Here is a 27,722-nt window from a genome sequence, read left to right on the forward strand (position 1 = left end):
GGGTGTGATTGTATTGATCAAAACAGCAGTACTGTACCTTTAATCATAATCAATTGTTTTAGCATGACAAAGTATTTAACAGCTTATTCTCAGTTCATACACCTGTTGTCTACACCAGAGGCATTACCTTGCTTCACCGTGTGCCTCAGAGAGCGGGACGCTGTTTGTGGCTAAAATGAACATGACTGCAGGTTAGTGTCTAGTTCCTGTTGCTGCACCTACACTATCTTCTCTACGCGAACATGGAGTTTCACTTCACTTTCCCTTGCAGGCCTTAATGCAGGTTAAATAATTACATTGTGATAAATGCCTTCATTTAACCAGGAGCTGGGTAGATTGTTAGGTACTGGACCAACAGCCAAGAGGAGCTCCAGATTAAGGTAAGGTATACATTACAACAGTGACTACACTCCAAAAAAAAAGTACTTCATTGGCTGTAAAGCACTTTGAGACGTTCAGTGATCGTGAAAGGCGCTATATAAATGCAAGTCTTTCTTTACTTACTTACCATGTATTCGCAGGATTGCAGCATCCCTGTAAGAACCACTGGTTAGGATGCCGAAGACCCAGAAATTTTTTTTTTTGCCAATTTGAGATCGGTGTCCTAAAACAGGCGTTAGGCTAATGATTAGCATATCTAAGGCACTTAACGCCTGTTTCACGCAGGCACCAGGGAAACCTAAATACTGCCCGATCCAATTTTGCATTAGCTGCTGTATGGGGGTGAATACCACCCTGGAATTGGTAGGTTTTGCTCCCGTTTTATGCCTGAAAAATAGATGCAACACATACCAATCTCTCCCCCACTGACAGTAAACCAGTTCAAGATGACAAGCCAGTGAAATACATGAAGGAGAAACCAGCAGTGTACAAAATAGAAGCACAGGTATAGGATGAGCCACTACAGCTTTGCAAGCATGACAATCAGAGCTTCCTTGGTGACACATTTTCTGTAGGCCAGAATTTGGACACCACAGTAAGAAGGCAGTTAAGCCATTTTCCAAGATTTCATAAGGGTGGTGGAAAATGGATTAATAACCTGAAATGGGTGATATAGAAAAAAGTGAAATACAACAATCAAAGGTCCAAAGCATAACGTGCGAGTTCCAAGGCACCAAAACAAATCTTCTTCTTCTTAGGCAGTCCCTCGGAACCGAGGATGACTTGCTTCCACACTAAAAATGAGTTCTCAGGTGACTGATGAGTCCAATGCAGGACCTACAGTCTCTGTCACAGGTGGGGCAGACGATGGTTGAAGGGGCAGGTGGGTGGGGTGCTTGGGTTAACGTGCGCTCCTTCCGCTGTTTGCGCTTGGCTTCCGCTTGCACCCGGCAAAGAGACTCGAGGTGTTCGGCGCCTTCCCAGATGCTTCTCCTCCACTTTGTGCAGTCTTGGGTGTTAAGTCTGTGTGTTCTAGTTGTATTTAAGATTAATTACTGACACAGACTACAAGAATAACGTTTCAACAGGTCTTTACTAGTTGGAGGTCAGGGCTATACGAACAGCAATATCACTACACAGTACTTATATACCGGTGGTCACCACCGGTATTACGTATACAGCAGCCAGAGAAAGTAGTACATCTCTTAAGGTGGAACAGGCTTAAGTTCTCTTAAGGTGGAACAGGTTACATACACCACAATCCTCCCTTTTTAGCTTAACAGTCATATCCCCATTTAACATAACATAATAACATATATAACTTCAGGTATAAACAGTTCAAAGGTTCAGTCTCTCAGGAGGCCTTCTGATTCGGGTTGGATAACGCCTTTCAGTGGTCTCTGATTCTTGTTGCTGAGGTGACTCCTCTAGTTGGTTTCCTATGTATTGGACGTCATCATCAGGTACATTCCCTGCCGAGGTAGATGCTTCAGGTTCATTAACGTCTTCCACAGTTGTCTCTGTCGCAACCATGGGTTCGACCCTTGCTCTCGATTCTACCAGTTGATCCGCATGACGCCTTATCACATTGTTACCAATATCTACTGTGTACATCAGAGGTCCTTGTCTGGCCCGAATTGTTCCGGACTGCCATTTTTCGTTTCCATAGTCCCTTGCCAACACTGGTTGTCCTACGTCGAAACTTCGAGTGGTCTTGTTATTAATATGCCGGAACTGTTTGTTTTCCACTTCCCTCCGCACATTTGGTTTTAACAAGTCCAACCTGGACCGCAACCTCCTGTTATAAAACATCATGGCAGGACTTTGGTTAGTTACTGCATGAGCGGCGTTTCGATATGCCATTAGGAAATTGTCCACCTTGTGTTGTAGCGGAATCTGATCATCGTTCATGGCCTTTATTGCCTTTTTGAATGTTTGGACAAATCTCTCGGCCAACCCGTTTGTCGCCGGATGATATGGGGCAGAGGTATAATGTTTCACCCCATTCTTCTTTAAGAATTTTTGGAATTCTTCCGACACGAACTGTAGTCCGTTGTCCAAACATATCTGTTCTGGCAATCCGTTCCTTGCGAATATTGTTCTTAACACCGCAATTGTCTTTTCTGAAGTAGTGGTATTCATCTTGATCACTTCTGGCCATTTGGAATGTGCGTCCACCGCAATTAGGAACATGGAGTCCATGAATGGACCAGCAAAGTCAATATGTACGCGTTGCCATGGGGCTGAAGGCCATTCCCATGGGTGTAGCGGTGCGATCGGAGGTGCATTTTGCACTTTTTGGCACCCAGCGCAGCTTTTCGTCAACTCCTCTATCTGTTGGTCAATACCCGGCCACCATACATAAGCCCTAGCAAGACTTTTCATCTTAACTCCCCCCAGATGACCTTCATGCAGTTCCTTTAGAACTCTTTCCCTTAACTTGGGAGGAATAATCACTCTTGTCCCGTACATCAAAGTACCATGGCAGACGGACAGCTGGTCTCGCCTTGCCGAGAATGCCGGAAACAGAGGATCACCATGTGTTGGCCATCCCTTCACTGTCACCTCGTAGACTCGGGAAAGTGTCGGGTCGTTCCTGGTTTCTCTTTCAATACTTGCATTGGTGACTGGTAAACACTCGATGATGGTCGAATGAAATAACTCAACAGGGTCAACTTTCGTCGTCTCTTCTTCTTCAGGTAGTGGCAGGCGCAACAGCCCATCAGCATTGCCATACTGCTTTGTACCTTTGAATTCTATTTGATATTGATGTGCCCCTAGGAAAAGGGACCATCTCTGGAGTCTCTGTGCTGTCATCACCGAAACACCCTTCTTAGGGTTAAAAATGGATACCAACGGCTGATGGTCTGTCAGAAGTGTGAATTTTTGGCCCTGCAGGTAATGATTAAACTTCTTCACTCCCCATACAAGGCTGAGAGCCTCCCTATCGATCTGCGCATAGTTGCGCTCAGCGGAGGTCAATGATCTGGATGCAAACGCGACTGGCCTTTCCGTGCCATTTGGCAACTTGTGTGAGAGTACTGCCCCAATACCATATGGAGAAGCATCACAAGCCAACCGAATAGGCAGTGTCGGGTTGAAGTGAGCCAACACTTCCTCTGAGGTGATCAATTCTTTGCTTTTGCGAAATGCCTTCTTACAGTTTTCGCTCCATTCCCATGGTACCCCCTTCTGTAAAAGAGCGTTCAGCGGGTGCAGTACCGTGGATAGATTCAGTAGAAACTTATGGTAATAGTTAATCAATCCTAGAAACGACCTCAACTGAGAGACATTATCCGGAGCGGGAGCCTTTACAACTGCCTCTATCTTGTCAGGAGACTTATGAAGCCCCTCCCGGTCAATGACATGACCACAGTACGAGATCCGCTTCTGAAAGAACTCACATTTCTGCCGATTAACTCGAAGTCCATACTCTTTCAGTCTGTTGAGCACCAGTTCCAAGTTTGCGAGGTGTTCTTCATCACCATCTCCTGTAATCAGAATATCGTCCAGGTAACATTGTGTGCCTGGAATTCCCTGTAATACCTGCTCCATGGCCCTCTGCCAAATTGCTGGAGCCGATGCCACTCCAAAAACCAGCCTATTATACCGGTACAAACCTCTATGCGTGTTGATCGTGAGGTACTGGCGTGACTCTTCTTCAACCTCCATCTGCAAGTACGCCTGCGCCAGGTCTATCTTGGTGAAGTGTTTCCCGCCAAACAACGAAGCAAAAATATCCTCAATCCGCGGAAGCGGATACTGCACCGTGTGAAGCACCGGATTAACGGTGATCTTGAAGTCTCCACAGATGCGAACCTTCCCTGGTTCTCCTGGCTTGTTGCTCGAAGGATGTTTCATAACGGGAACAATGGGCGTAGCCCACTCACTCCAATCTACCTTAGACAGTACACCTGAACGTTCTAGCGCTTCCAGTTCCGCTTCTACAGCAGGTCGTATTGCATAGGGTACCGGTCTGGCTTTGAAAAAGTTTGGGTGTGCATGTTCATCAATCTTGATGTTTGCCGTAATTCCTCTCAGTGTTCCCAGTCCCTGCTGGAACACCTCTTTAGCATCATCCAATATTCTGGACAATCGTTTAGGTTTGACATCTGTTTCCCCGGAATCTACCGTTAGTGCCTTTAAGGAGTGCCAGTCCATATTCATTTTCCTAATCCACTCCCGTCCCAGTAGTGGTGGACCTCCTTCAGGTAGCACATATAAGTCCATTACTTGGCTTTCTTTGCCCTTGTGGACCACTTTTACCTCTATCTTTCCGATGGGGTACACTCTTTGCCCCGTGTATGTTTTCAATATAATCTCCGTATCCCGTAGGGGAATATGTTGGAATAACCTTTTGTAATCTTTCTTATTCATGACCGTCAATGCCGATCCAGTGTCCAATTCCATCTTTACTTGGACTCCTGCTATCTGAAGAGTGACCCAAATTGTCTGGAGATCTGCATCCTTACCAACGTTGTGTACTCTTAAGCTACCCAGTTCATTACTGCTGGCGTCTGAATCTGACTTCTGTTCGTTCGAACTGTTCTTTGTCACCTTGTGTACCTTTATGTATTTTCCTTGCGGTGACTTTTTGTTGCTGGTCTTCTTTCCTGACCGGCATACTTTAGCTATGTGGCCAAGCCTGCCACACGTTCTGCATTCTTGGTTTTTAAACCAACACTGGTTCTGATCGTGCGTTGTCTTTCCACAACGATAACATTTTACAGTACTCAAAACCAATTGATTTGTACTGAGTTCCGGTGACCGTAGCTGCATTACTGCCGTGCCTCTCGCTGCGGCTTCGTGTGATGCTGCCATAGTGACCGCTTTCTCAAGCGTCAGCTCATTCTCCTCGAGCAGTCGCTTTTGTGTATCTTCTTTTAATAATCCACACACAAATTTATCTCTTAGCGCATCTGTTAGTCCCGTTCCAAACTGACAGTACTTTGCTAGCTTACGCAATTCCATTAAATATTCAGCATTGCTTTCATCTTTCAGCTGCTTTCTGCTGTAAAATTTAAATCGTTCCGCTAGCATCAGCGGCGTGGGGTTTAGATGATTTCTCAGGACAGTAACAATCTCCTCGAACGTCTTCTCCGCCGGTTCATCTGGTGATAAAAGGTGTTTCAATTGCCCGTATGTCTTCGCACCCATTAAGTTTAATAAAGTTAGTGCTTTCTCATCATCTGGGATTTTATTTGCTTTACAATAATTTTGTATGCGTTCTACATACGTGGCCCAATCTTCGATGTCGCTATCAAAGGTATTAATGTTCCCATGTTTAGGCATCGTTGCAATTTTTTTTAGTGATTTCCCTTTTTCCAAGATGGCGGCTTCCTGCTCTTGTCTTCGTCCTCCGCCTACAAAATGGCGGTTTCCCGCGCTTGGCGGTCTTTCCCGCGCTCGCCTTCTTCACCCGCTGGCTGCAATGGCGTTTGGCGTGCCACTGCTGCTCCCCTTTCCCAGCAGTTAGTAACTCCCCCGACGCAGTCTCCGCTTCACCGCGGCTCCCTCGGGCATTCGCGCTTCCCCGATGTCGCGCCTCGCAGCCCTTCTTGCAGCCCAGTTATTAGCACCGGCTGCGTTCGCCTTCACCGCGGCTCTCGCGCCTTCAGTCGCCCCAGACGCTGCGCCTTTTTGGCCCGAATACGGCCCGGCCCTTATCACCAGCCGCGATCGATGTCCCCGCACTGCGCCTTTTGGCCCGAATGCGGCCCGGCCCTTATCTCCGGTCGCGATCGATCTCACCGCCCTTATTCCTCCGTCTTCCCTCCCCGTCTGTACAGCCAACGTGGCCGACTTTCTGCTCGCGTCGCTGACAGGCTTACCCACCACCGAGGTAGAAGGAAGATAGCTGACTGCCGCTGATGGAGGCTTCGAGTTCAGGATATCTTCTGCACTCCGGTTTCTCGATGCCTGCCGCGCGACGTGTCTTCCAGCAGGGTGATGAGGGTGGATGCCTCTCTTCGACGCCCGTTCTGTGGACGAAGCCGTCGTGGATATAAACTGCCGCAGGGTAAGAATCGGACTCGTCGCCACTGTTAAGTCTGTGTGTTCTAGTTGTATTTAAGATTAATTACTGACACAGACTACAAGAATAACGTTTCAACAGGTCTTTACTAGTTGGAGGTCAGGGCTATACTAACAGCAATATCACTACACAGTACTTATATACCGGTGGTCACCACCAGTATTACGTATACAGCAACCAGAGAAAGTACATCTCTTAAGGTGGAACAGGCTTAAGTTCTCTTAAGGTGGAACAGGTTACATACACCACATTGGGCTTGCTTGGCCTCAGTGCATACTCAGAAAGCAACGCTGGCTAATCCATAAGGAAGAAAGTACATACCCAGAGCTTCAGCAGTTTAAGTGTGAAATGCAGGTTCTTTTTGAAAATAATCTTCCCTTTCATTGCAAGTCATGTCATTTTAAAGCATTGTTCATAATGTTTAACTTAATCAGCTTGCAAGCAACTGAGTGTAAACCCATTCATTGATATGAATGGAGTCTGCTGTCTTTTACTTCAGTTGTACTTAAAGTGCATAATCTTTTCGGTGCCTCTCTGATGTCTGCATAAATTCTTTACATTTCCAGAGCATGTGATGCATTCATTCCTGGAGCTATAATTATCTCAGAAGAGCAGAGTGATACGGCACAGGACAATGTCAAATTCTCAAGCAAGGAAATGCATGATCACCACTGTAAATATGCCATGTAGGGAACAAGGTTCACACTATGTTTCTACACAATCTTATCTGGATACACCGTACTCTGCAAGAGCTGCGGCAGTGAACCAAGGCACGTGCCTGTCATACAAAACAGATGCTCACCCTTCCACTACCTCAGCACTATCCCGGAGCCTATTGGAGAATGGTATGTGCTGAACCAGCCAATTAGTGGTGTATCTGCTGGTGTGTAGTCTGGTAACCCCCAGATGCACACTAACATAATTAATTTGCTTAATATATAATTGGACTGAGCACAGTTGGCAAAGCAGATTGTCTCTCTCGTCAATATGCTTACCACACTGGCATAAAACCAGCAACCCTCACCCACCCTGCTCCAAGATATTGCCATTTAGAGCTTTGCTGACTTATCCAAAGGCCTTTCCATAGGATTCTGGAACCAGCATCCATTTCTGTTGTGGGGTAAGTGGTTCCTGATTCACAGTGCTCCTTGTCCAGTGCCATGTGCTCCCAAATTTCAGCAGTGAGTCTTTGTACGCCTGTAAATAGAATAAAGTAACATGCTATTATGATATATGCATTGAATCAACATTGTTCTTGTTTTTCTTCCAAGTTTTTACTGTGGTTCATATGGTTGCAGTAGTAAAAGAAAATTGCTATGTCACTGCATGTACTGCATGGACATACTGGCAGTTTCTGAAAGTATTATTAGCTATTCCTTCACAGTAACTACTTCTGATTATAGTGAAGATAATTATATTATACGTATTTTTAAAGTGCAAGTGGAAATTTAATTTACCTGTAATATCTTTCTAGTTGTTGAAATGAGATGTTTATTTCTTCTTCTCTTCTGCTTCCAGTGTCTTCTTTTCCAGCTCTATGATAATCTTTCAAGTCTACTTTATCTGTAGATGGAAAGCTTTCAGCATGTTGCTTGGTTAACCAACGGCTGCTTGTCCACTCAAGGATGTAAGTGCAACAGTTTATGGAATGTTCAGTCACACATGACACTCTTTCATCCTGTGAGTCCTGATGTCATTAATCTATTCATGTACGAGGGTGTCTTGACTTGTGTCAGTTGCAACAGAAAATTATGTTATTCACATGAATGTTGTCCAGTGCATGCCTTCAAAATACCCGCTAATACAATATAACATGATGGAAAGAAGGTCCATTACAAATACTACAATGTGGATATAACTTATCACTATTCGGGAATGATGCCTTCCAGTACTTCAGAATGGTATGCACACTCATTTTACCTGAGGCACATTCAAAAAGATACTTGGCTGAAAATCTGTGGTGAGGGGCGTGCATCCTGCCTGGTCTCCTCACACTGAGGGCCAGGAATATGGGAACTCCCAAAGGAAGGAGTTTCTGCTCGCTCCCCCGCTCCCCCGCCCCCCTACACACTTACACTAATGTTCTTGTGTGGGATTGTGGATTTTCAGCCTCATTAAATCAGTTTGATGGCAAACATTAAGGCCGGCTTCAAATGTGGCTTATAACTCCTACAGAGTACACCACGCAGTGTGCTTAAAGTTAACTGGATCAGATCTGTTAACTTTCCTCCCACCAAAAGAAATAACTGGTTAAATTGATGTTTCAAGGCCAGTGACAACATTATGTTACCATTGTATTAAAGCTTTGTCAGAATTTTAGAACTAGGGTTAATTCTACCCTTAATTCTAATTCTACCCTTTGACTCTCCATTTGCTGTAAAATCTCTACAGCTGTTGATTTGCTCAACCACTCCCTTACCTTTGATGCCCTTCTCCCCTGCAAAACCTTCACCATCTCCCATCCCAGTCATTCTCTCAGTATAGCCCGCATCTTTGCTCCCTCATATTCAAGGGATGCAGACTTGAGCGTATGTGACGCACAACTGGCTTAGCCATCAATCGCCAGATCTGGTTGGACCACATCAAGCTCTAGCTCCTCTTCCAAAAGAGCCTCTAGGATCATCCTGGAGAGAAAGATAACCCCAGGCTTCTTTTGACCACTACCAACCGTCTTCTTAAACCCCTCTCCACTGCCCTTCCACCCTCAACTTTAACAATAAGCGAAAAGGACTCATGGAACTCTTTGTCATTAAGATAGAGACCATCCATTCAACTGCCTCTGATGTGTCACTCTTTCCCCACTAAGCGAAAGCTCTCCTCAGTCCCCCATCCTAGCCCTAAACTCTCATCTCACTAGTTTCTCTCCTATCTCCTCCCATGCCCTCTCCGAGCTTATCTTGTCCATGAGACCCACCTCCTGCTCCCTTGAGCCCCCTTCTCACTAAACTGCTGACTATCCAACTTCCCATCCTGGCCCTCATGCTAGCTGACATTGTAAGTGGTTTCCTCTCTTTAGGCACTGTCCCTCTCCCTTCCAGAACCACCAGCATCATCCCTTATCCTCAAAAAAACTCACCCATGACCCCTCTGTTCTCCTCCGCATGTTTAAATCCCTCCATGGTCTTGGCCCCTCCCTATCTTTGTATCCTTCTCCAGTGCTACAACTCCTCCCAATGAAATCTCTGTCTTCCTGACTCTACTCACCTGTGCATGCCCCTGCTTCACTGTCAGCTGCCTAGGCTGCGTGCTCTGGAGTTCTTTCCCCAAACCCCTCTGCCTCTATACCTCCCTCTCTTATTCTAAGACCCTTCTTAAAAACTACTTCTTTGACTAAGCTTTTGGTCACCCAAGGGGCGCTCTACGCAGAGTGAACACACGAAAGGCTACTGGACCGGATAGCATCCCTGGACGGGTACTCAAGGAATGTGCTGATCAGCTGGCTGATGTCTTCACCGCCATCTTCAACCTGTCATTGGCCCAGGCAGTAGTCCCTACATGCTTCAAGACCGCCACCATCATTCCTGTGCCTAAACAAGCGGCTGTGATGTGTCTGAACGACTATCGACCTGTCGCACTCACACCCGTCATAATGAAGTGTTTCGAGAGACTGGTCTTAGCCCACATCAAAGCCAGTGTTCCTGCCTCCCTTGACCAACACCATTTTGCCTATCGGGCAAACAGATCAACGGAGGATGCAATCACAACTGCTCTACACTCGGCACTGAATCACCTAGATGGTAAGGAGACCTACATCAGAATGTTGTTTATAGACTACAGCTCAGCATTCAACACTATCGTCCCCAACAAGCTGGCCACCAAACTCCAAACTCTTGGCCTGAACACTTCCCTCTGCAACTGGACCCTGGACTTCCTAACAAACAGACCCCAGTCTGTCAAATTAGGTAACCACACCTCCCCCCCCCGACCCTGAACACGGGGGTCCCACAAGGATGTGTGCTGAGCCCCCTCCTCTACTCCCTCTTCACCCACGACTGTGTGGCTGTTAATGGTTCCAACACCATCATCAAGTTTGCAGATGACACCACGGTAGTAGGCCAGATCACCAACAACGATGAGTCAGCCTACAGGGAGGAGGTCCAGCATCTCGTGAAGTGGTGCGCCGACAACAACCTGGCCCTTAACACCAAGAAAACAAAGGAAATAATCGTGGACTTCAGGAAGTCCAAAGGCGGAAGTCACACCCCCATCCACATCAATGGGGCGGAGGTGGAAAGGGTGGCCAGCTTTAAGTTCCTCGGAGTCCACATCACGGAAGACCTCTCCTGGTCCCTCAACACCTCCTCTCTGGTGAAGAAGGCCCAGCAGCGCCTATATTTCTTGAGGAGGCTGAAGGGATGTAATCTGTCACCCCCGATCCTCTCTAACTTCTACTGCTGCACTATAGAGAGCATCCTGACAAACTGTATCACGGTATGGTACGGCAGCTGTAGCTCCCATGACCGGAAAGCCCTGCAGCGGGTAGTCAAAACTGCCCAACGCATTACCGGCACCCGGCTACCAACCATAGAACATATATATCAGAAACGCTGCCTACGGAGGGCACGGTCCATCATCAAAGACCCTACCCACCCCAGCCACAGTCTGTTCGCCCTCCTACCATCTGGAAGACGCTACAGATGCATTCGCACCCGTACGACCAGATTTAAGAACAGCTTCTTTCCCAGGGCTGTCATCCTACTGAACTCCACAAATAAACACTAAAGCCTGCACATCTGCCGATGCACTTTATTATGGTCATATTTATGCTAATATATATGTACAAATGTATGTTGAAATGTTTAAGTGTCCTAATCCAAATTGTACACTCTCGGGAGCCGCAAGCCTACATTTCGTTGTACTGCACTTGTGCACTAACAATGATAATAAAAGTTGATTTGATTTGATATCATCTTCTTTCGTTTGGCATTCAATTTTTTCCCCCTTATGCCGCTGTGAAGTACCGTGGGATGTTTTTCTACATTAAAGGCTCTATATAAGTGCAAGTTGTTGTTAATGCACTGACTGCAAAATGCTATGCACAACAAGTACTACTCGGCTCCTCCAATGGTTGCATTGATTGGCTAGTGAATAGCCGAGCCACACAGACCAAGAAGGTCCCGACTTCATTCGGCGGTCTTTGCTGAATCAGCACCCCTAGGTTAGGGAGAGGAAATTATCTCGCTGGAAGTGCACATACATAGGCTTTGGGTGAGGACAGGATCAGGTTTGGATGTGATAGCTGCCATTGTCAAATTGCCCAGTGACGCTCAATGTTTGGGTTCACGGACAAAGAATGGTGAGTTACCAGAGGATGTCCACAGAACTGTGTTCCACTAAGATATATACAGGATAGAAGGTGGGCAAGGGGAAAACTGACAGAGAAAGGATAATAAAATTACGACCAGGAATTACGACCAGAATTTACCACCCCCCACACCGCCCCCCAGGATATGTTACAAAAGTTTTACATGTACATTCTATAAAGAATCCTGACTTTTGTCTCAATTGTAAAAAGACCCAAAAAAGTCATTTGAGAGGTAAAGTTCCATTATAATCCAAAACTATGCTACATTCTATTGGCTTTTAATGTACCAAAGTAAATTGTGCCTTGACTTAAATAAAATGATGTATACATGGTATGACCACATTCTATGAGGATGAAAGTAGTTTAATATCCTATTGTTAATAGACTATCACAATGTCCCAGTAGAACTTCGGAAATCTGTCACAGAGACGAACACACCAGAGCTCAGTAAGTAAGTGCTTCCGTGCTTCAAATGCTTTCACCCTGGATCATATTTCAGGAAAAAAATCCCCTTTTCAAATTCATCTTGGAGTTTTTGACAAACCTCATTAAGATTATTAACACGTGACAGCTCTGGACATCACTGAGGCCCTGAAAAGTTGTTTGTGGCGGTGGTGGGGGAGGGGACTGCACATTTTAGCATAAGTGCCAAAACGCACACAACCATGACCTCTGTTGCTGATACTGCCAAAGTTCACAGGTCAAGGGGAGGTCCCCTGTTTTGCATAACAATGACAGGTGAACATGCCACAGGTGCACATCTGGGCACCTGCCTAGTGAAGAGGCTAGCTTAAGAATGATCGGTTGGGGATGGGATGGGGTGTGGGGTGCTAGATCCCTCCCAGAAACAATTGTAATTTACCAGAAACGGCCCCCTTGAAAAGTTTTTAAACAAAAGTATCCTCTTTGTAGGTCTAGGCCATGATCCTAGCCTGGGCACCCAGGTGGAATCCACTTCTGTGGCTTGGTTGGCTTGTATGCCTTTTTCAAACAGGCTGCTGATCCTTTCCCAGGACCCTCCAAGGGCTGGGGCAGACAGCGGCTCCAGCCCCACAAGAACAATCGGGAGCTGCCACTTTAGACCAGGACCCATTCAATCTTCCCTCTAATTTTTTTTCCCAGCGTGGGCCCTGTAAAGTTGCTGTGTGGCCGCTGTTGCGCAGTATCTCTTCCAGCAGCAGCAGCTGGTGAGTGGCCCGCGTGGGTCCTCGCGATTGGTGCGTGGCCGGGGAACATTGGCCCCCAATGTATTTTTGTCACTGTGCCTCTCATATAAAACTAGCTCATGCTGCTTTTTAGAACATAGCACTGGTAAGCTTCTTAATGCTTTTTCTGCCATTAGGGCATTGAAGTAATTGACTATCTTGTTGTGTCGGTACCTTTCTACCCAGGCACAATTTAGGACTCAGAACTCAGAGATTCAAACATGAAGTGCTTTATTGGAAGGAAAGGAAGTTCTGGCAAGTTCCGAACAAAGAGAGCTAAACTTAACAGAGAACACCCAACCATTTATCTCCTGTGACAGCGCCACCACAGGTGGGAGGAGAACACACAATAGAACACACAATACATAGCATTTCCTCCCCTCTTAAATGGAAGGTCCACATTATTCCTCAACAGGTAAGTTACTTTCAATGCACTCAACGAACCTAGGGTAGAGGTAGACTGCCTCAACCCCTGACTTTACCCTGGGGTTTATTCTGCCCCAGTCTTGTGGGTAAGTCACTAAGCCTACAGATCCAAGCGTCTTGGAGGCCGCCGCTCTCTGACAGGATACCGGCGGTCATCGCTGGCTTCCACAGCAGTAGGCATTAACACAGGCCTGGATGGAGAAGGTGCCTGTGTCAGTCGAAAGTCAGGAGTTTGCACAGGTGGAACAGTCTCTTTGACTTCCTGTGTTGGAGAAGAGCACTGTGGCAAAGGATGCTGGTTTGCGGTATCATCCGGAAACAGTTCAGGCCAACCAGCCGTTGGAGCCTCTGTGGCTGTCTCTGCTCCTAGCAACAGTTGATCTGTGTGTGTCTTCTCCAGACGACGTCCTCAGCAGTCTCAACCGTGTAAGACACAGGGCCCGTCTGCGCGATCACCGTAGCAGGAACCCATTTCAGTCCAGTGTTGTAGTTTCGAGCTAGGACGTGCTCTCCCAGATGAAACCGTCTCTCCTTGGCTCTTTTCTCTCTCTTTTCAACTTGAGCTTGTTGTTGACGATGGACAACCTGCTCTGCCCTTGGAGGTTTGAGTAAGTCAAAACTTGTCCGCAACTGCCTCTTCATCATGAGCGAAGCGGGGGAAGTTTTGGTTGTGGCATGCGGCTCGTTCCTGTAGGACAACAGGAAGCTGTTCAGACGTTGGTGGATTGAGCCCTGACCTTGCGATGCCTTCAAGGCATGCTTCAAAGTTTGCACGAACCTTTCTGCCTGGCTGTTAGTAGAGGGATGATAGGGGACAGACCTGATGTGTTGGACACCATTCACATGCAGGAAGGTTGCAAACTCCTGTGATACAAATTGTGGACCGTTGTCACTTACGAGTTGTTCCGGTGAGCCATAACGGCTGAACATCTCACCAAGTTTCTCAATTGTTTTCTCTGCCGTGGTAGACCTCATCACAGCGACCTCCGGCCACTTGCTACGAGCGTCCACAACCACCATAAACATCTTCTCTTCAAAAGGACCGGCGAAGTCCACATGTACTCGCTGCCACACTTCTGCAGGCCAATCCCAGGGGTGTAGGGTTGCCAGCTGTGGAACATTCCGGACCCTTTGACATGGGGAACATGTTTTGGCTTTCTCCTCAATATTCCCATCGAGACCTGGCCACCAGAAGTAGCTTCTTGCCATTTCCTTCATCCGAACCATCCCACTGTGGCCTGTATGAAGTTGTTGCAGTACAGGTTCCCTCAGAGGTGGCGGAATGATGACACGGCGTCCCCAAAGAAGACAACCTGCCTGGATGGAGAGCTCATTTCTTTTTGAAACGTAAGGTTTCAAACTAGGAGAATCTCCTATAGCTCTCCCTCGAATGACATCGTCCATTACCTCAGACAGGACTGGATCGTTGCGGGTGTACCTTCGCACCTGAACTGCAGTGACAGGTGCTCCCTCCACTTGTCTAAAGTAGAAGATGTCTATCTGACGAGGCTCTGGGGGAGTAACAGGCAAGGGTAGCCTCGAGAGTCCGTCTGCATTGCCGTGCAAGTCTGATTTGCGATATTTGATGTCGTATGTGTGTCCTGACAACAGTAAAGCCCACCTTTGCATCCTGCTTGCAGCGAGAGATGGAATTCCGGTGTGGGGCCCGAAGATTGAAGTCAATGGACGGTGGTCCGTCAGGAGTGTGAACCTTCTCCCAAACAGGTTTTTCGAATTCCAAAAACGATTCCCAAGGCCTCGCACTCGATCTGCGCATAGTTATTCTCGGCCTTGTTCAAGGTGCGTGATGCGAAGGCGATAGGTTTCTCTTCACCCGAAGGCATGATGTGGGATATGACTGCTCCCACACCATATGGTGATGCATCACATGCTAGCTGCACGGGTAGCTTTGGGTCGAAGTGTGTCAGGACCTACGATTTCAGCAATGCTTTCTTTGCTTGGGCGAAAGCTTCGTTGCACAGTTCAGTCCATTTCCATGTTTTGCCTTGACATAGCAACTGATGTAACGGCTTCAGCAATGTTGCTAAGTCTGGAATAAACTTCCCATAGTAGTTAAGTAGCCCCAGAAATGAACGTAACTGGCTCACATTCTGGGGTGCTGGGGCCTCCACGATCGCCTTGACCTTTGACGGCGCCTTATGCAGGCCAGTAGCATCAATCACATGCCCCAGGTACTCAACTGAAGACTAAAAGAATTCACATTTGTCTTTACGAACTCTGAGTCCGTACTCTTTCAGTCGTTGTAGTGTCGCATCCAAGTTCAGAAGATGATCCTCCTCATTTGTCCCAGTGACAAGGATGTCGTCCAGGTAGCACTGGACTCCTGGCAGTCCACTCAAAATCTGATCCATTGCCCTTTGGAATAGAGCAGGGGCCGGCGTAATTCCAAACGGAAGGCGGCAGTACCTGTATAGCCCCTTGTGTGTCACAATTGTCAGCAGCTCCTTTGATTTGTCATCGACATGCATTTGTAGATAAGCCTGGCATAAGTCTATTTTGCTGAACTTTTGCCCTCCGGCCAGGCCCGTAAAAAGATCATCAATGAGGGGAAGAGGGTACTGTTCCGCAGACAGCACCAGGTTAATAGTCATTTTAAAATCCCCGCAGATTCGAACAGATCCATCCTTTTTCAGGACAGGAACAATGGGTGTGGCCCATTTGCTCACGCTCACAGGCTCCAGGACTCCATTCTCGACTAAGGCCTCCAAGTTAGCCTCAACTTTTGGCCTAATTGCATAGGGTGCAGGTTGGGCTTTGTGAAACTTCGGCTTGCTGTCAGGTTTAATGTCCAGTTTCACGCTGATCTTTTTCATGCTCCCAAGTTCCCCATTGAAGAGTTCTGCATGTTTGTTTAACACTGCAGTCAGACCTGACTCCCCTTTTGACATCATGCGGACTGCAGGCCAGTCCAGCGTGATTTTCTCTAGCCACGCACGTCCCAGTGGGGATGGGTAATTTCCCTTTACCACATATAGTGGCAGTTTTGCAGCCTCCGTTCAATTTAACTGTCACCTCAATGACGCCTCTCATGGCCACAGGTTCGCCGGTATACGTCTTTAGCACAATGTTTGTTGGCTGAAGGGTAAGATGCTTTAGCATTTTGTTGTAGACAGTGTCTGAAACAAGGGACACAGCCGCGCCTGTGTCCACCTCCATCCGCACTGATTGTCCCTCCACCAGTGGTGACACCCAGTAGCCATTTGAATCACCTGCAACCGTCAGTATGTGCACCTCTTCCTCCTCAGAGGTGTCGCTCCCCTCTGTTTTGCTTGTTCCATCATACTGCACTGAATGAACACTCTTTTTCCTTTCTTGTCCAAATACAGACATTTTGCTTCCATGCTTCCCAGCTCTGTCTGTTCTTTTTTTACCTCTACAGGCGCGTTCAATGTGACCCTTTTTGCCACAATTTCGGCATTCCAGCTCCGTACACCAGCAGTCATTAGCGTGATGGCCCGTTTTCCCACAACAGTAACATGTGCCGTTCCGCGCACCTTTAGGCTCAGACGACACCTTGTGAACTCTCCCTGTTGAACTCAACTGGTGAGCCTCCTTTTCCGCCATCTCCATGGAGCCACTAACTTCAATGGCCTTTTCAAGAGTAAGGTTGTCCTCAGTAAGAAGGCGCTTCTGTGTGGCTGCATTTTGCAGACCACACACGAGTCTATCTCTAATGGTGTCCTTCAGCACCTCCTTGAACTCGCAGTGTTCTGATAACCTTTTTAAAACAGCAATAAACATCGTCACTGATTCCCCCTCCTCTTGATTCCGCTTGTGAAATCTAAATCTCTCAGCAATAACCAGAGGTTTTGTTGAAAAATGTGCTCCAAGAATTTCCACTAGTTGCTCATATGTTTTAGTTCCTGGCTTATCTGGCTGCACAAGGCTGCGAAGTAAATTGAATGTCTTCGGCCCGATTACACTCAAAAAGGTAGGCACGACCTTTTCATTTGCCACCGCATTCGCCAATACAAAATTGTCAAAACGTTCCATATATGCGCTCCATTGCTCCACATTTTCATCAAAATCACCGATGTTTCCTAATATAGTAGCCATCTCATGTTTCAAATTAAAATTTCTGTTTACTCACTGCACCCGTAACGTACGCAGATTCATCCGCTCCTCGTCGCCACTTGTTGTGTCGGTACCTTTCTACCTAGACACAATTTAGGACTCAGAACTCAGAGATTCAAACATGAAGTGCTTTATTGGAAGGAAAGGAAGTTCTGGCAAGTTCCGAACAAAGAGAGCTAAACTTAACAGAGAACACCCAACCATTTATCTCCTGTGACAGCGCCACCACAGGTGGGAGGAGAACACACAATACATAACATATCTGGAGCTGAGTGAGAAGAATCATCAATAGTGACATGGGATATCGTGGCCCTGCCTGGTTCAGGTAGCAGGTTACTGAGTTTGCCATAGAGGACTGACAGTTCAAATCTCCCATCACGGGACATGCCAACTTGGAGGCAATTTGGCACCAAAGAGTTTTTACTTGCATCCTACATCCCCCCCACCCTAGGATGATAGCCACTAGTTGGCCATTAGACACCTGACACCTGGTTTGAGTCCTCATCAGAAACTCACTGAACAACACAATTTACCATAAAATATGAGTGTGTTGCTATCATGCTCCTGACATTACCCACACCCCAACAAATGGTACAGCCACCAGTTAAAGGTGTAAAGCATTAGCAGCAACTGCTTGGGTTAAAAATTGGATTGCCTCCAAAAACGGGTGCGGGGATTGTGATGCGGGATCAACCCACGCCCATTCAAAGTGGTGCAGGTAGCACGTCATTTTCGTGCTGCCTGTTAATTAGAATGATTGTGGTCTGCAGCCCAGTGCTGAACGCGCTGTTGAGTGGCTGCACGCTCAGCAGAGGGCCCAAGTTTGTGCAAGGTTAGCACCAATTAAAGCTAGCCTGCACTTCTTAAAGGGGAGGTGCATTCTGCCTGCAGCCGGTGATTCAACTGGCTGTTGAACAGGGTGTAAGCAGGAAGAAGTACTGATGGCACAACAGGGGAGAGAGCGTGCTCCAAGATTCTCAGATGCAGCACTGGAGGCCTTGGAGCAGGAGGTGGACAGGAGGAGAGGTCCTGTATCTGCAGGGGGCCAGGAGGCCATCTAGGCAAAATCAGAAAAGGCAATAGGAGCAGATAGCCATCATGGTCAATGCCAGCAGTATAGCCCCGAGGACCTGGATGCACTGCTGCAAAAAGTTTAATGATCTCACATGAGTGGTCAAGGTCACTGAATTCATCTTTAATTGCCATATCCTTACAACTGAACCACTAGCCTCACATACTGCTCAATTCACCACCCCCTTTCACTCACCTACAAACAATCTCTATCAATCACGACTCATGCCTCACATTCATAGCTTTACCTCACCGTCACACATTACTGCAAGCCTCACACCCACATTTTACCGCTTTCACACACTGCCAGCTATTCAACCATGACAGGCACATCACCCGAACAGATTGTATGACACTCGTTGACACACTTCCCTCTTTCTTGCAGGAGAAGGTGGCGCATAACAGGAGGCAAAAGCGGCTACCTGAAGGGGCACAGACGTGCTTGCATAACCTTACCCCAATGGAGGAGACGGTGCTGGCCATTCTTGGGAGGGACATTGCTGAGCCCGTGGCCAAGGGCAGGGCTGAATAGATTGAATATGATGGTATCATCATACATAATTCTCCTTCTCACATCCCACTTACCCCTCATCTCACAAACTCTTCTGATTTACAAGCTGCAGATGGTGTAAGCATGCACCCCTTGCTTTCCCCACCTCCCCTCACCACAACCTTACCCTTGTGCCTTCTCCCTTCCGATAGCAAAGAAGTGCAATCTGGCCAGGCAGTGGTGGAGGAGCAGGAAATGCAAGAGGAAGAAGGCAGTGATGCATAAGACACAGCGCCATCACTCGATTTCACACTCCCAGCACCAGCTCAGATACTGACACTACACGTACTTTACAAGATATGTTAGACGTGGGATCTGTACGTGGTCAGACACCGGGCATGAGTGGGCTTCAGCCAGGGCAGAGGGAAAGGGTAGTGCAGGTGCCAGCTCCCCGGAGGGCGAGGTTCTGCTGCACAGGACTCAGATGAAGACTTCGATGGGGTGGCCTGCAGAACAAAACTGATGGATATGCACAACGAAATACTTGGCGCAGTGGCAGGCCTGCCAGAAAGCCTGAATACAATGTTAAGGAGCATGGAGGAGACCAGCTCCAACCTTGCAGAGGGCTTTGCGCAGAGTTTAGAGCCCATGCTTGCCAGCGTGGAAGAGGTGGGCAGATCCATTAGCGCAATTGTGGACCCAACCAGGATGCAGTGTCTAATGGCCGATGTCTCAGCTTCCATTGCAGCACAAGCAGAAGCCACACAACATCTGAGTGCTGCAATGGAAGCTCAGACTGAAGTAGTGCAAGTTTAGCTTGCTGCCTCGCAAGCTCAGACTGCTGCCATCATGGCTGGTTTACCAGCATTGAAAGGGGCTTGCAGGGTGTTACAGCAGTCCAGCATTCTGTACTCCAGCAGATTATTAGGATTGCTGAGGCGCCACCCGGGGGGCAGTGGCAGTGGCCCCGTGGAGGACGAACCTGTTGTCCTCTCTCAGGATGACAGCATTCGCCCTCCCAACCCTGCTACTCCACCAGTGCTCTTGCTATCTCCTGTCAGCCAGCAGCCCAGACTGCTGCCGCCCATGCCGAGGTGGTGCAGTCTGAAGCTGGGCCTTCTCGGCACCAGAGCTGCTCAAGGTCGTCCTGTAAGGCCATCTGCAATCTTCCCCACTGAAAGTCACCAGTTTTCCACCAGCCATGCTGCAGCCACTGGGGTAACACTGCATAGGAGCACTAGGACAAAGGTACACGGAACACAGGCACTAAAGGAATGCACAAGGGTGATTAGTTGACTTCTGAATGAAATATTGGAACGGTTTGATTCATAAAATTGGTTTGGGATGTTTGTCTTGTGGTGCCTTTTATTGTAGTATTGTGGTCAAGAGGACGCTGTGAAGGTCAGTAACAGAGGGAAGGTAAGGTGCGGGCGAGGTTGTGGAGCATGCAACAGACCTCTACGAATCTTGAGAGACGCCCTGGTCAGTACTGCAGGGCACCTCCAGAGCGGTCCAGGCAGCAGAAGCATTGTTTAAGGATGCCAATGGTCTGCTCTATCAGATTCTGTGTGGCAGCCTGGCACTCGTTATATGCATGCTGCTCACGTGTGCATGGGTTGTGTAGAAGAGTCATGAGCCAGGTGGTCAGCGGATGGCCCTTATCACCAAGCAGCCACCCGCTGGTTCAAATGCTGATGGAACAGCGGACTACCGCAGAATTAAGGCATCACAACTGCTGCCAGGATACCGAGCATTAACCTGCATGATGGGCTGAGCATGGTCGCACACCAGCTGGACACTGAGGGAGTGGAAACCCTTCTGGTTGCGGTACATCTCCGAATTAATGTGTGTGCAGTCAATGGCAGCCTGCACCATGGGGAAGCCTGCTATCCTGGTGAAGCTGCGTGCTCGCTCTGCCCGATTCTCTCTGGAAAGAGAGAATGAAATGTAGTCAGCTCTCTTTGAATGGAGAGTCTCACTCACCCTACTTATACAGGAGTGGATAGTGAACGGGGAGATGTTACAGATGTTGCCTGCTCCAGCCTGGAAGGAGCCCGACACGAAGAAAGTCAAGGCCACGGTCACCTTTACAGCCACTGGCAATGCGATCCGCACCCTGGACTGAGACTGCAGGTCCACCTGTAGCAGTTGGCAGATTTCATTGAGCACCTCCTTAGTAAAACGGAGACATCGCATGCATGTTCGTCGCTGGGGTTGCTCCCCGAAGACCCTGGGTGGATATGGCCTCCTGCTGAGAGCCCTTCTCCCCCTCCTCCTCCTCCTCCTCCCTCTTCTAGCAGCTTGTCCTGCTCTGTGTCACCGCTGTTCATTCTCCCTGTCATGGTGCAGGTCAAGGGGGATACAAACTACTGCACCCTTTTCTGGGAGCAACTGGTCTGAGCAGACCCCTTGTAGTTCAATACTAAGTCCTTAAGCATGTGCCACACCACTCCTTGTAGACTTTAGACAACTTTAAAGAAGTCTAGAAATCACTAAACACTTCTACAAATTCAGCAGCAGCTAGTAGAAATCAATCAGCAACTAACCTGTAAGTAGGACATGCTCCCTTTAAATAGTGCTGGTACAGGGTCCTTCCTGCTGCTGAACGCATGTTCAGCTGTGGAAGGTTAAGAGAGGGCATTAGCTCCAGTGTTGAGGTCGAAAATGGCAGCGCTGGCATCAAATCAGTTTAACACGACTGACGTCACGATCCGCACACCCTACTCCAGCGCCAACGTTAAAGCCCTCACCAAAATGGCATCTGGCACGGCCTGCACCAGAAGTGTGCGCGCGCTGCTTGGATGCCATTTTCGAATCACAAGGGCACCCGTAGCGCCCAAACAACGGGCGCTATGCGACTGAAAATTTCGCCCCTTGGTCTCTCTGCAACCCAATCCAGGTATGCACTAAATCCTAGATATATAAGTGCATGCTCACATACCTGGCCTACAGGTAACTCCTATTAGCAGCTGTCATCCCACGGCTCAGGTTTCCGCATAACTATTTAATGTATATCTGCTTTCGGTGAGATGGTAGGACCTATGCAGTATAGTTTGCAACATACTGGCTACCTTGATGTTCTTGATGTCCAAACCAAATGTCGCGGATCATGGTCGATTATTACCAACTGTTTCGTCCAGGTCATGTAAGGAAGGAGCTTTGGCAGAGATGTAACCTTTAGGTTGGTGTAAACTGCTGCCCTTCCTTCTGCAACTGTTGCCCCTTTTTACCACAAATCCACCTCACAGTTTGACATTTAATTTTGCATGCTGGCCAAAGGAAGACCTTCTTTTGCATGCCTGGGATCTTCAAAACTTCCTACAAAATTGTTAGGGCACAAATCTTATATACCAGAAGTTTAACTTGCATTGAAACTTTACTGACATTGAAGGGACAAGAGAAAGATCAAAGCACCTTTCAGCAACTTCTTAGTGCAATTCTGAAGAGCTCTGTCCAAGCTATAGCTATCATCCACTATTTTGCATTGACTATTTTGCATCAATCTATACTTCTGTAGATGATGCTTATGTTCCAGATGAGGGGTGGTCAGTATTGAATATCATTATTAATATTAAAATAGATAGTAATGTCAGCTTGGATAGTTTAGGGAAGCTCAAAATTAATAGGGCTCCAGGTCCAGATAATATCCATCCAAGGGTGATTATAAAGATGGGGCAGGCGCTCTGAGGGCCCCTTGCCTTTATCTTCAATAATTCAATAGAGTCACAGAAAGTTCCTTTAGACTGGAAGATAGCTTATGTAGTTGGTATTTTCAAAAAAGGGGACAAATTAGAGCCAGGCAACCACAGACCTATCAGCCTGACATTCATTATTGGGAAGATGCTAGAAGGGATTGTACGCGATGCCCTGTGTGATCACTGAGAAATGGAAGGGGCATTTAGAAATTCCCAACATGGCTTCCGAAAAAAACAAATTTGATTGAGCTTTTTGAGGAAGTCACTAGGGTAGTGGATGAGGGAAATCTGATAGCTATTGTCTACCTGGACTTTCAGAAGGCCTTTCATCAGGTACCTCACACTAGGTTACTTCACAAGATAGTATCTTGTGGTATCAGTAGAAATTTGAAACGCCAGATTAGGAATTTGCTCCAATCCCGCAGCCAAAATGTTGTAGTTAACAGATGTGGTTCAGCTTGGAAACATGTTAAAAGTGGTGTCCCCCAAGGATCGGTCTTAGGCCCGCTACTCTTCACGGTCTTTATTAATGACCTGGACAGTGGTGTTGGGAATATGGTAAGTTTGCAGAGGACACCAAAATCTGTGCAAGGGTTATGACGGTAAAGCAGTGCAATCAAATTCAAAAAGATTTAGATGTGCGAGGGGAGTGGGCCACACATTGGCAAATGGCATTTAATTCAGATAAACGTAGTGTCATGCAAGTTGGTAGGGCCAACACGGAACACACGTATCATTTGCAGGGAACCATACTGAAAGAGGTCGAGAGAGAAAAAGATCTTGGTGTAATTGTGCACAGATCACTAAAGGTTCATGACCAATGTACAGAAACTGTAGCTAAAGCTAACAGGGTATTGGGTTGAATTCATAGAACCATGCAGTATAAATCAAAGGACACCAGTTTGACACTGTATAGGTCACTGGTCAGACTGTATCTAGAGCATTGTGCCTAGTTTTGGTCCCCCCACATGGTGGGTGATACAGTGGTCTTGGAAAAGGTCCAGAGGAGAGCTACAAGAATGATTCCTAGCTTAAAGAACCTCAGCTACTCAGATAGGCTCAAGGATCTTGGTCTATTTACTTTAGAGCAGCATAGACTTAGAGATATATAAAATAACTAAACAGCTGGATAGAGTCCCTATTGATATTAGGCCGTTTTCTTTTCCAAGAGAATTGAGGGCCTCTGGAACACATTGCCGGCTGGTGTGTTGGGTGCTGACTTTCCATGCGCCTTCAACAGGGAGTTGGACCGGTTCTTGACTGGGACAGAGATTGCATCGTACAGAAGGCAAGTGTCTTTATAGGTAATACTTGGTTCCATGGGATCTCCTGGACAGGTTTCAATCACCTGAGGGGGTCAGAGAGGAATTTTACTGAGCATTTATTCCCTTATTGGCCCTTTTTTCCCCTGGTTTTGCCTTGCCCAGGAGCTTGATGGGCCTGCTGGTCTTTTCCTGCCCATCATTTTCGTATGTTCGAATGATATGAACCAACTATTTGACAGATACACCTTGTATCTCTCAATCAATAGTTTTTATCTCCCCTTTTCAGCCATGTATGGTGGTAATACATGTAATACCCACTGGAAATGTTATGTACGCTAAGTATGGTTATCAATCTTTAACTTAGACACTGTATTATCATTGTTATAAATCCCTGAGTTAAAGTTGCCCATGTGAAGGTACGGCAAGAACTTTTAAGGACACAATGTGACTAAGAGCAGACTTTCCATAATTCTGCACCAGTATCAACTGTTGCAGACAGTGAGGCTGCGCAGTCTCCAGGCAGAAACCCCAGGAGGAAGGGGTGGAGTCGGGTTTTTCAAGCGGGAAACGCGAGCGACTGGAAGAAAAGAGGGCAGGAGCTCTGAAAAGAGGGCTCAGGAGGCAAATGGCTGCCGCATCCCGTCCCGGGCTTCCAAACTCGGCCGCCGCCCTTCGTATTAGTAGCTCTGCAGCCAGAACTCAAAGTGGGATTCAGTGATCGTGAAGAGAATTCAACGAAGGGGTTCGGAGTCGTAAGTCTTGCAGACATTATACATACCATGAGCTCCAACTTAAGCGCGCCGACGAAAGAGTGCACTCGAATTTGGACACAGGGACAGATTCTCCTTTGAATCCATATAAATGGAGAATGTATGTTTATTATGTCTAGATTCATTCTAATGTATGCAAATGTCTAATTTAGGTCATTGACCCGTAATCTTCTTATACTGTCTGATGTTAAAACTATAAAGTAAGATAATTAGAATTAAGCCATTGTAGTAGTGATCTCCTTACTGGACTATAGAATACTGTCTACAACAGAGACCACATCTCACATATCTAGAGAACCGTGAAGGGGTTACATACACAATTGGGGGACTCTCCACTAAATCCCACTGGTTTGCCAGTTTTTCAAGGTGGGTGTAGTGTACTAGATTCCTAAATGATTTTGCGAGCAAAACAACATCATGCATGAAAAGAAACACTAAATCTTTTAGAGATACCTGCAGACACTCCAAGTCCATCCCTTATGATGCCATCCAATACACTATTAACAAAGACATCAAATAGAATGGGTGACAATGGACAGCTTGGCTCACTCTTCTTTTGAGAGCACTGAGTCAGTGAGTTTCCCATCTACACCTGCATGGATCTTGAAGCTGGACTACACATCCCGGATAAAATCCAAGATTCAGCCATGAATCTCCAAATCACCCAGCTTTTGTTGGCAGCTTTAAAACTTTACAAAAATTATTAAAAGTAATGTAGTAGGTTTCCTTTGAGCTGTACAGGATTCTGCAGTTTCACATAAATCTGTAACCTGATTTGTGCATTCCATATGAGAATGAAATATAGGCAATGGAACCTCCAACACTCCTGATATATGTGCTGCAACAGCCCAAAGAACCATCTTAACAGTCATTGATATCAATAAAATTCCTCAATGACATTTTAGTCTCACTGGGTCCCCTTCCTTGCGGATGGAAATCACATTGCACTTTATAACAAACAGGTCCCCCTAACAGCATCCATACCTACCATCTGACCACTAGGTGAAGCATTGAGGAGTTACCTTTGTTGCAATGACCTGGTTCATTACATCCTTCTATTGCATTGGCTTTTTGACCATGACTGACAACATACTTACGCCAATGAAAAACGATTTAGAAACATTTCTGTGCAATTGTAAGTGCTTGTAGATGTACACAACCCACCGATCCCTCTTCATCTCCCCAATGACTCACTTAACTTCACAAAGAACTAAATCATAATCTACCTTTGCTGCAGCTCTTGATTGTTTCAAAGAGGGTTCAAGTGCTGATTTAAAGGTCTACTGCTTTCATCTAACATCTGTCCTTCTTTCTCAGTTACCTTAACATCTACTTAATGGTAAGTAGCTAGCAGCATTCAGCTTCATTTTGTTTATGACTTCAGCTGTAGAGGTAAGAAACTCTTTAAGGATGATATGTGTTGTGTTTTTGTCACTGTGCTAAGCTGAGTGGGAAGCCTATCAAAGCCACTCATTTACAATTAGGGCCTTTTCTGCTGTCTCTGTTTCCTTCCAGTCTTCCCAATTACTTTATGTGGTTTCTCTGTCCCTCTCCCAGTTTTTTTTAGCTCATCTGCCTTTTTCTCAACCCCTCTCTTTGCTTCTCACTCACTGTCTAAATACTGTGATGTCTAATGATGTCATCGTGTAAATAGAAAGACTATAGCCTAATTACAACTAAACGAACAATCAAAATAACTCAGTTTTCTCATGAATACTTTTGTATGTGTTTCTTATTAAGGATTCATCTCGAAGGTACTTTAGGTACAAATACTCGAGGATAGTGTTGTAAGAAGTCAGTTATTAAAACATGAATCTGAATCTTCAGCATAAAAATGCAAGAAGGAACCGTTATTCTGAAATTTATTAGTGTCATCTTTAACAGAGTAAATGTGGATGTGTTACTTACTTGTGCCAAGCAAGAGAAGGGCTTTCATGCACAGGAACTCCTCATGGGTCAACTGGAGGCGTACAAATTCTATGCTGATGCTTTGCATCCCTTGACATAGTTCATACATTGCTGACTGCTGCATCCGCTGTCTGATTAAAAACAAAGTTAAATATTACACTATTATCAACTGACTGGATTTCATCACATATCCTGGTCGACTTTGAAATGTATTATATTCAGTCAAGCCTACTTTAATCCAAACTGACCAGAAGGACGGAGTAATAATGAGATAAAACAAAACACCGTGAATGCTGGAAATCTAAAATAAAAGAGAACATGTTGGAAATTGGTTAATCTTGAATTCAGATAAATTTGAATATACTTGGCATTTTATGGTGTACACCTCATATATCTTTTAAAGGTACATTTACTCCTTCCCCTTTCTTGGTTCCCCCCATAACAGATACCTTCTGTGGCAGACAAGATTGTTGGAGGACTTGCTCCGCGACGGCTCCAAACACTGGAAAGTGCACAGAAACACAGCAGATGGAACAGGCACAAACCCTCATCCTGAAACTATGAGGTAGATTTTTGTCTCACACACAGTGCTGGGATTTCAATGTGCTGTTTTCTGAAATCTATTTTCATTAAAAGTTATGTAGGAAAATATTATTTTGCATTCACATGCAGATTAAATATATATTGCATAATTCATAACGAAGTGTCCCTCAATGCAAAACTAAGTATCCCTCAATGTAAAACACTTATACCCTCAAAACTTCAATAAAAGGCAGAATCTACATTTAAATTATGAAGGGTGTCTTTTGGCTAATGAATCTAATTAACATATGCAAATTGAATTCATTTTAGCATAACCATTAAACAGCTACCCATAGTAGCATGTGAATAAATCCAATGAGAGAAATGAGGTTATGACATGATTTTTTAGGTGGAATTATAGGTGCACCTGACCGGATCCACCACTGCTGACCACTCGAGTATGGGGGGGGGGAGGGTGGGGGGGTCAGTAGAATGTTCTTTGATTTAAATGCCAATGGTGGTGCCATTAGGGGTACATCTCAGGTGCTGGCCAAA

The 27,722-nt window shown here is 46.4% G+C and overlaps 1 protein-coding gene across 3 annotated transcripts in view; it reads right to left on the reverse strand.

Moving 5' to 3' along the window:
* Positions 1-27,722, reverse strand: part of nr3c2 (nuclear receptor subfamily 3, group C, member 2) — a 591,892-nt gene that overhangs the window by 11,914 nt on the left and 552,256 nt on the right. For all 3 annotated transcript variants that reach the window (XM_086011569.1, XM_086011577.1, XM_086011586.1), the window contains one exon: positions 26,646-26,776. In XM_086011569.1, the coding sequence (XP_085867695.1) occupies positions 26,646-26,776 (131 nt within the window). The remainder of the gene's footprint in view (positions 1-26,645; positions 26,777-27,722) is intronic.

Source organism: Somniosus microcephalus, chromosome 2, assembly GCF_052327205.1.
Source record: "Somniosus microcephalus isolate GS21.2 chromosome 2, FLI_Smic_1.0, whole genome shotgun sequence".
Lineage (NCBI taxonomy): Eukaryota > Metazoa > Chordata > Chondrichthyes > Squaliformes > Somniosidae > Somniosus > Somniosus microcephalus.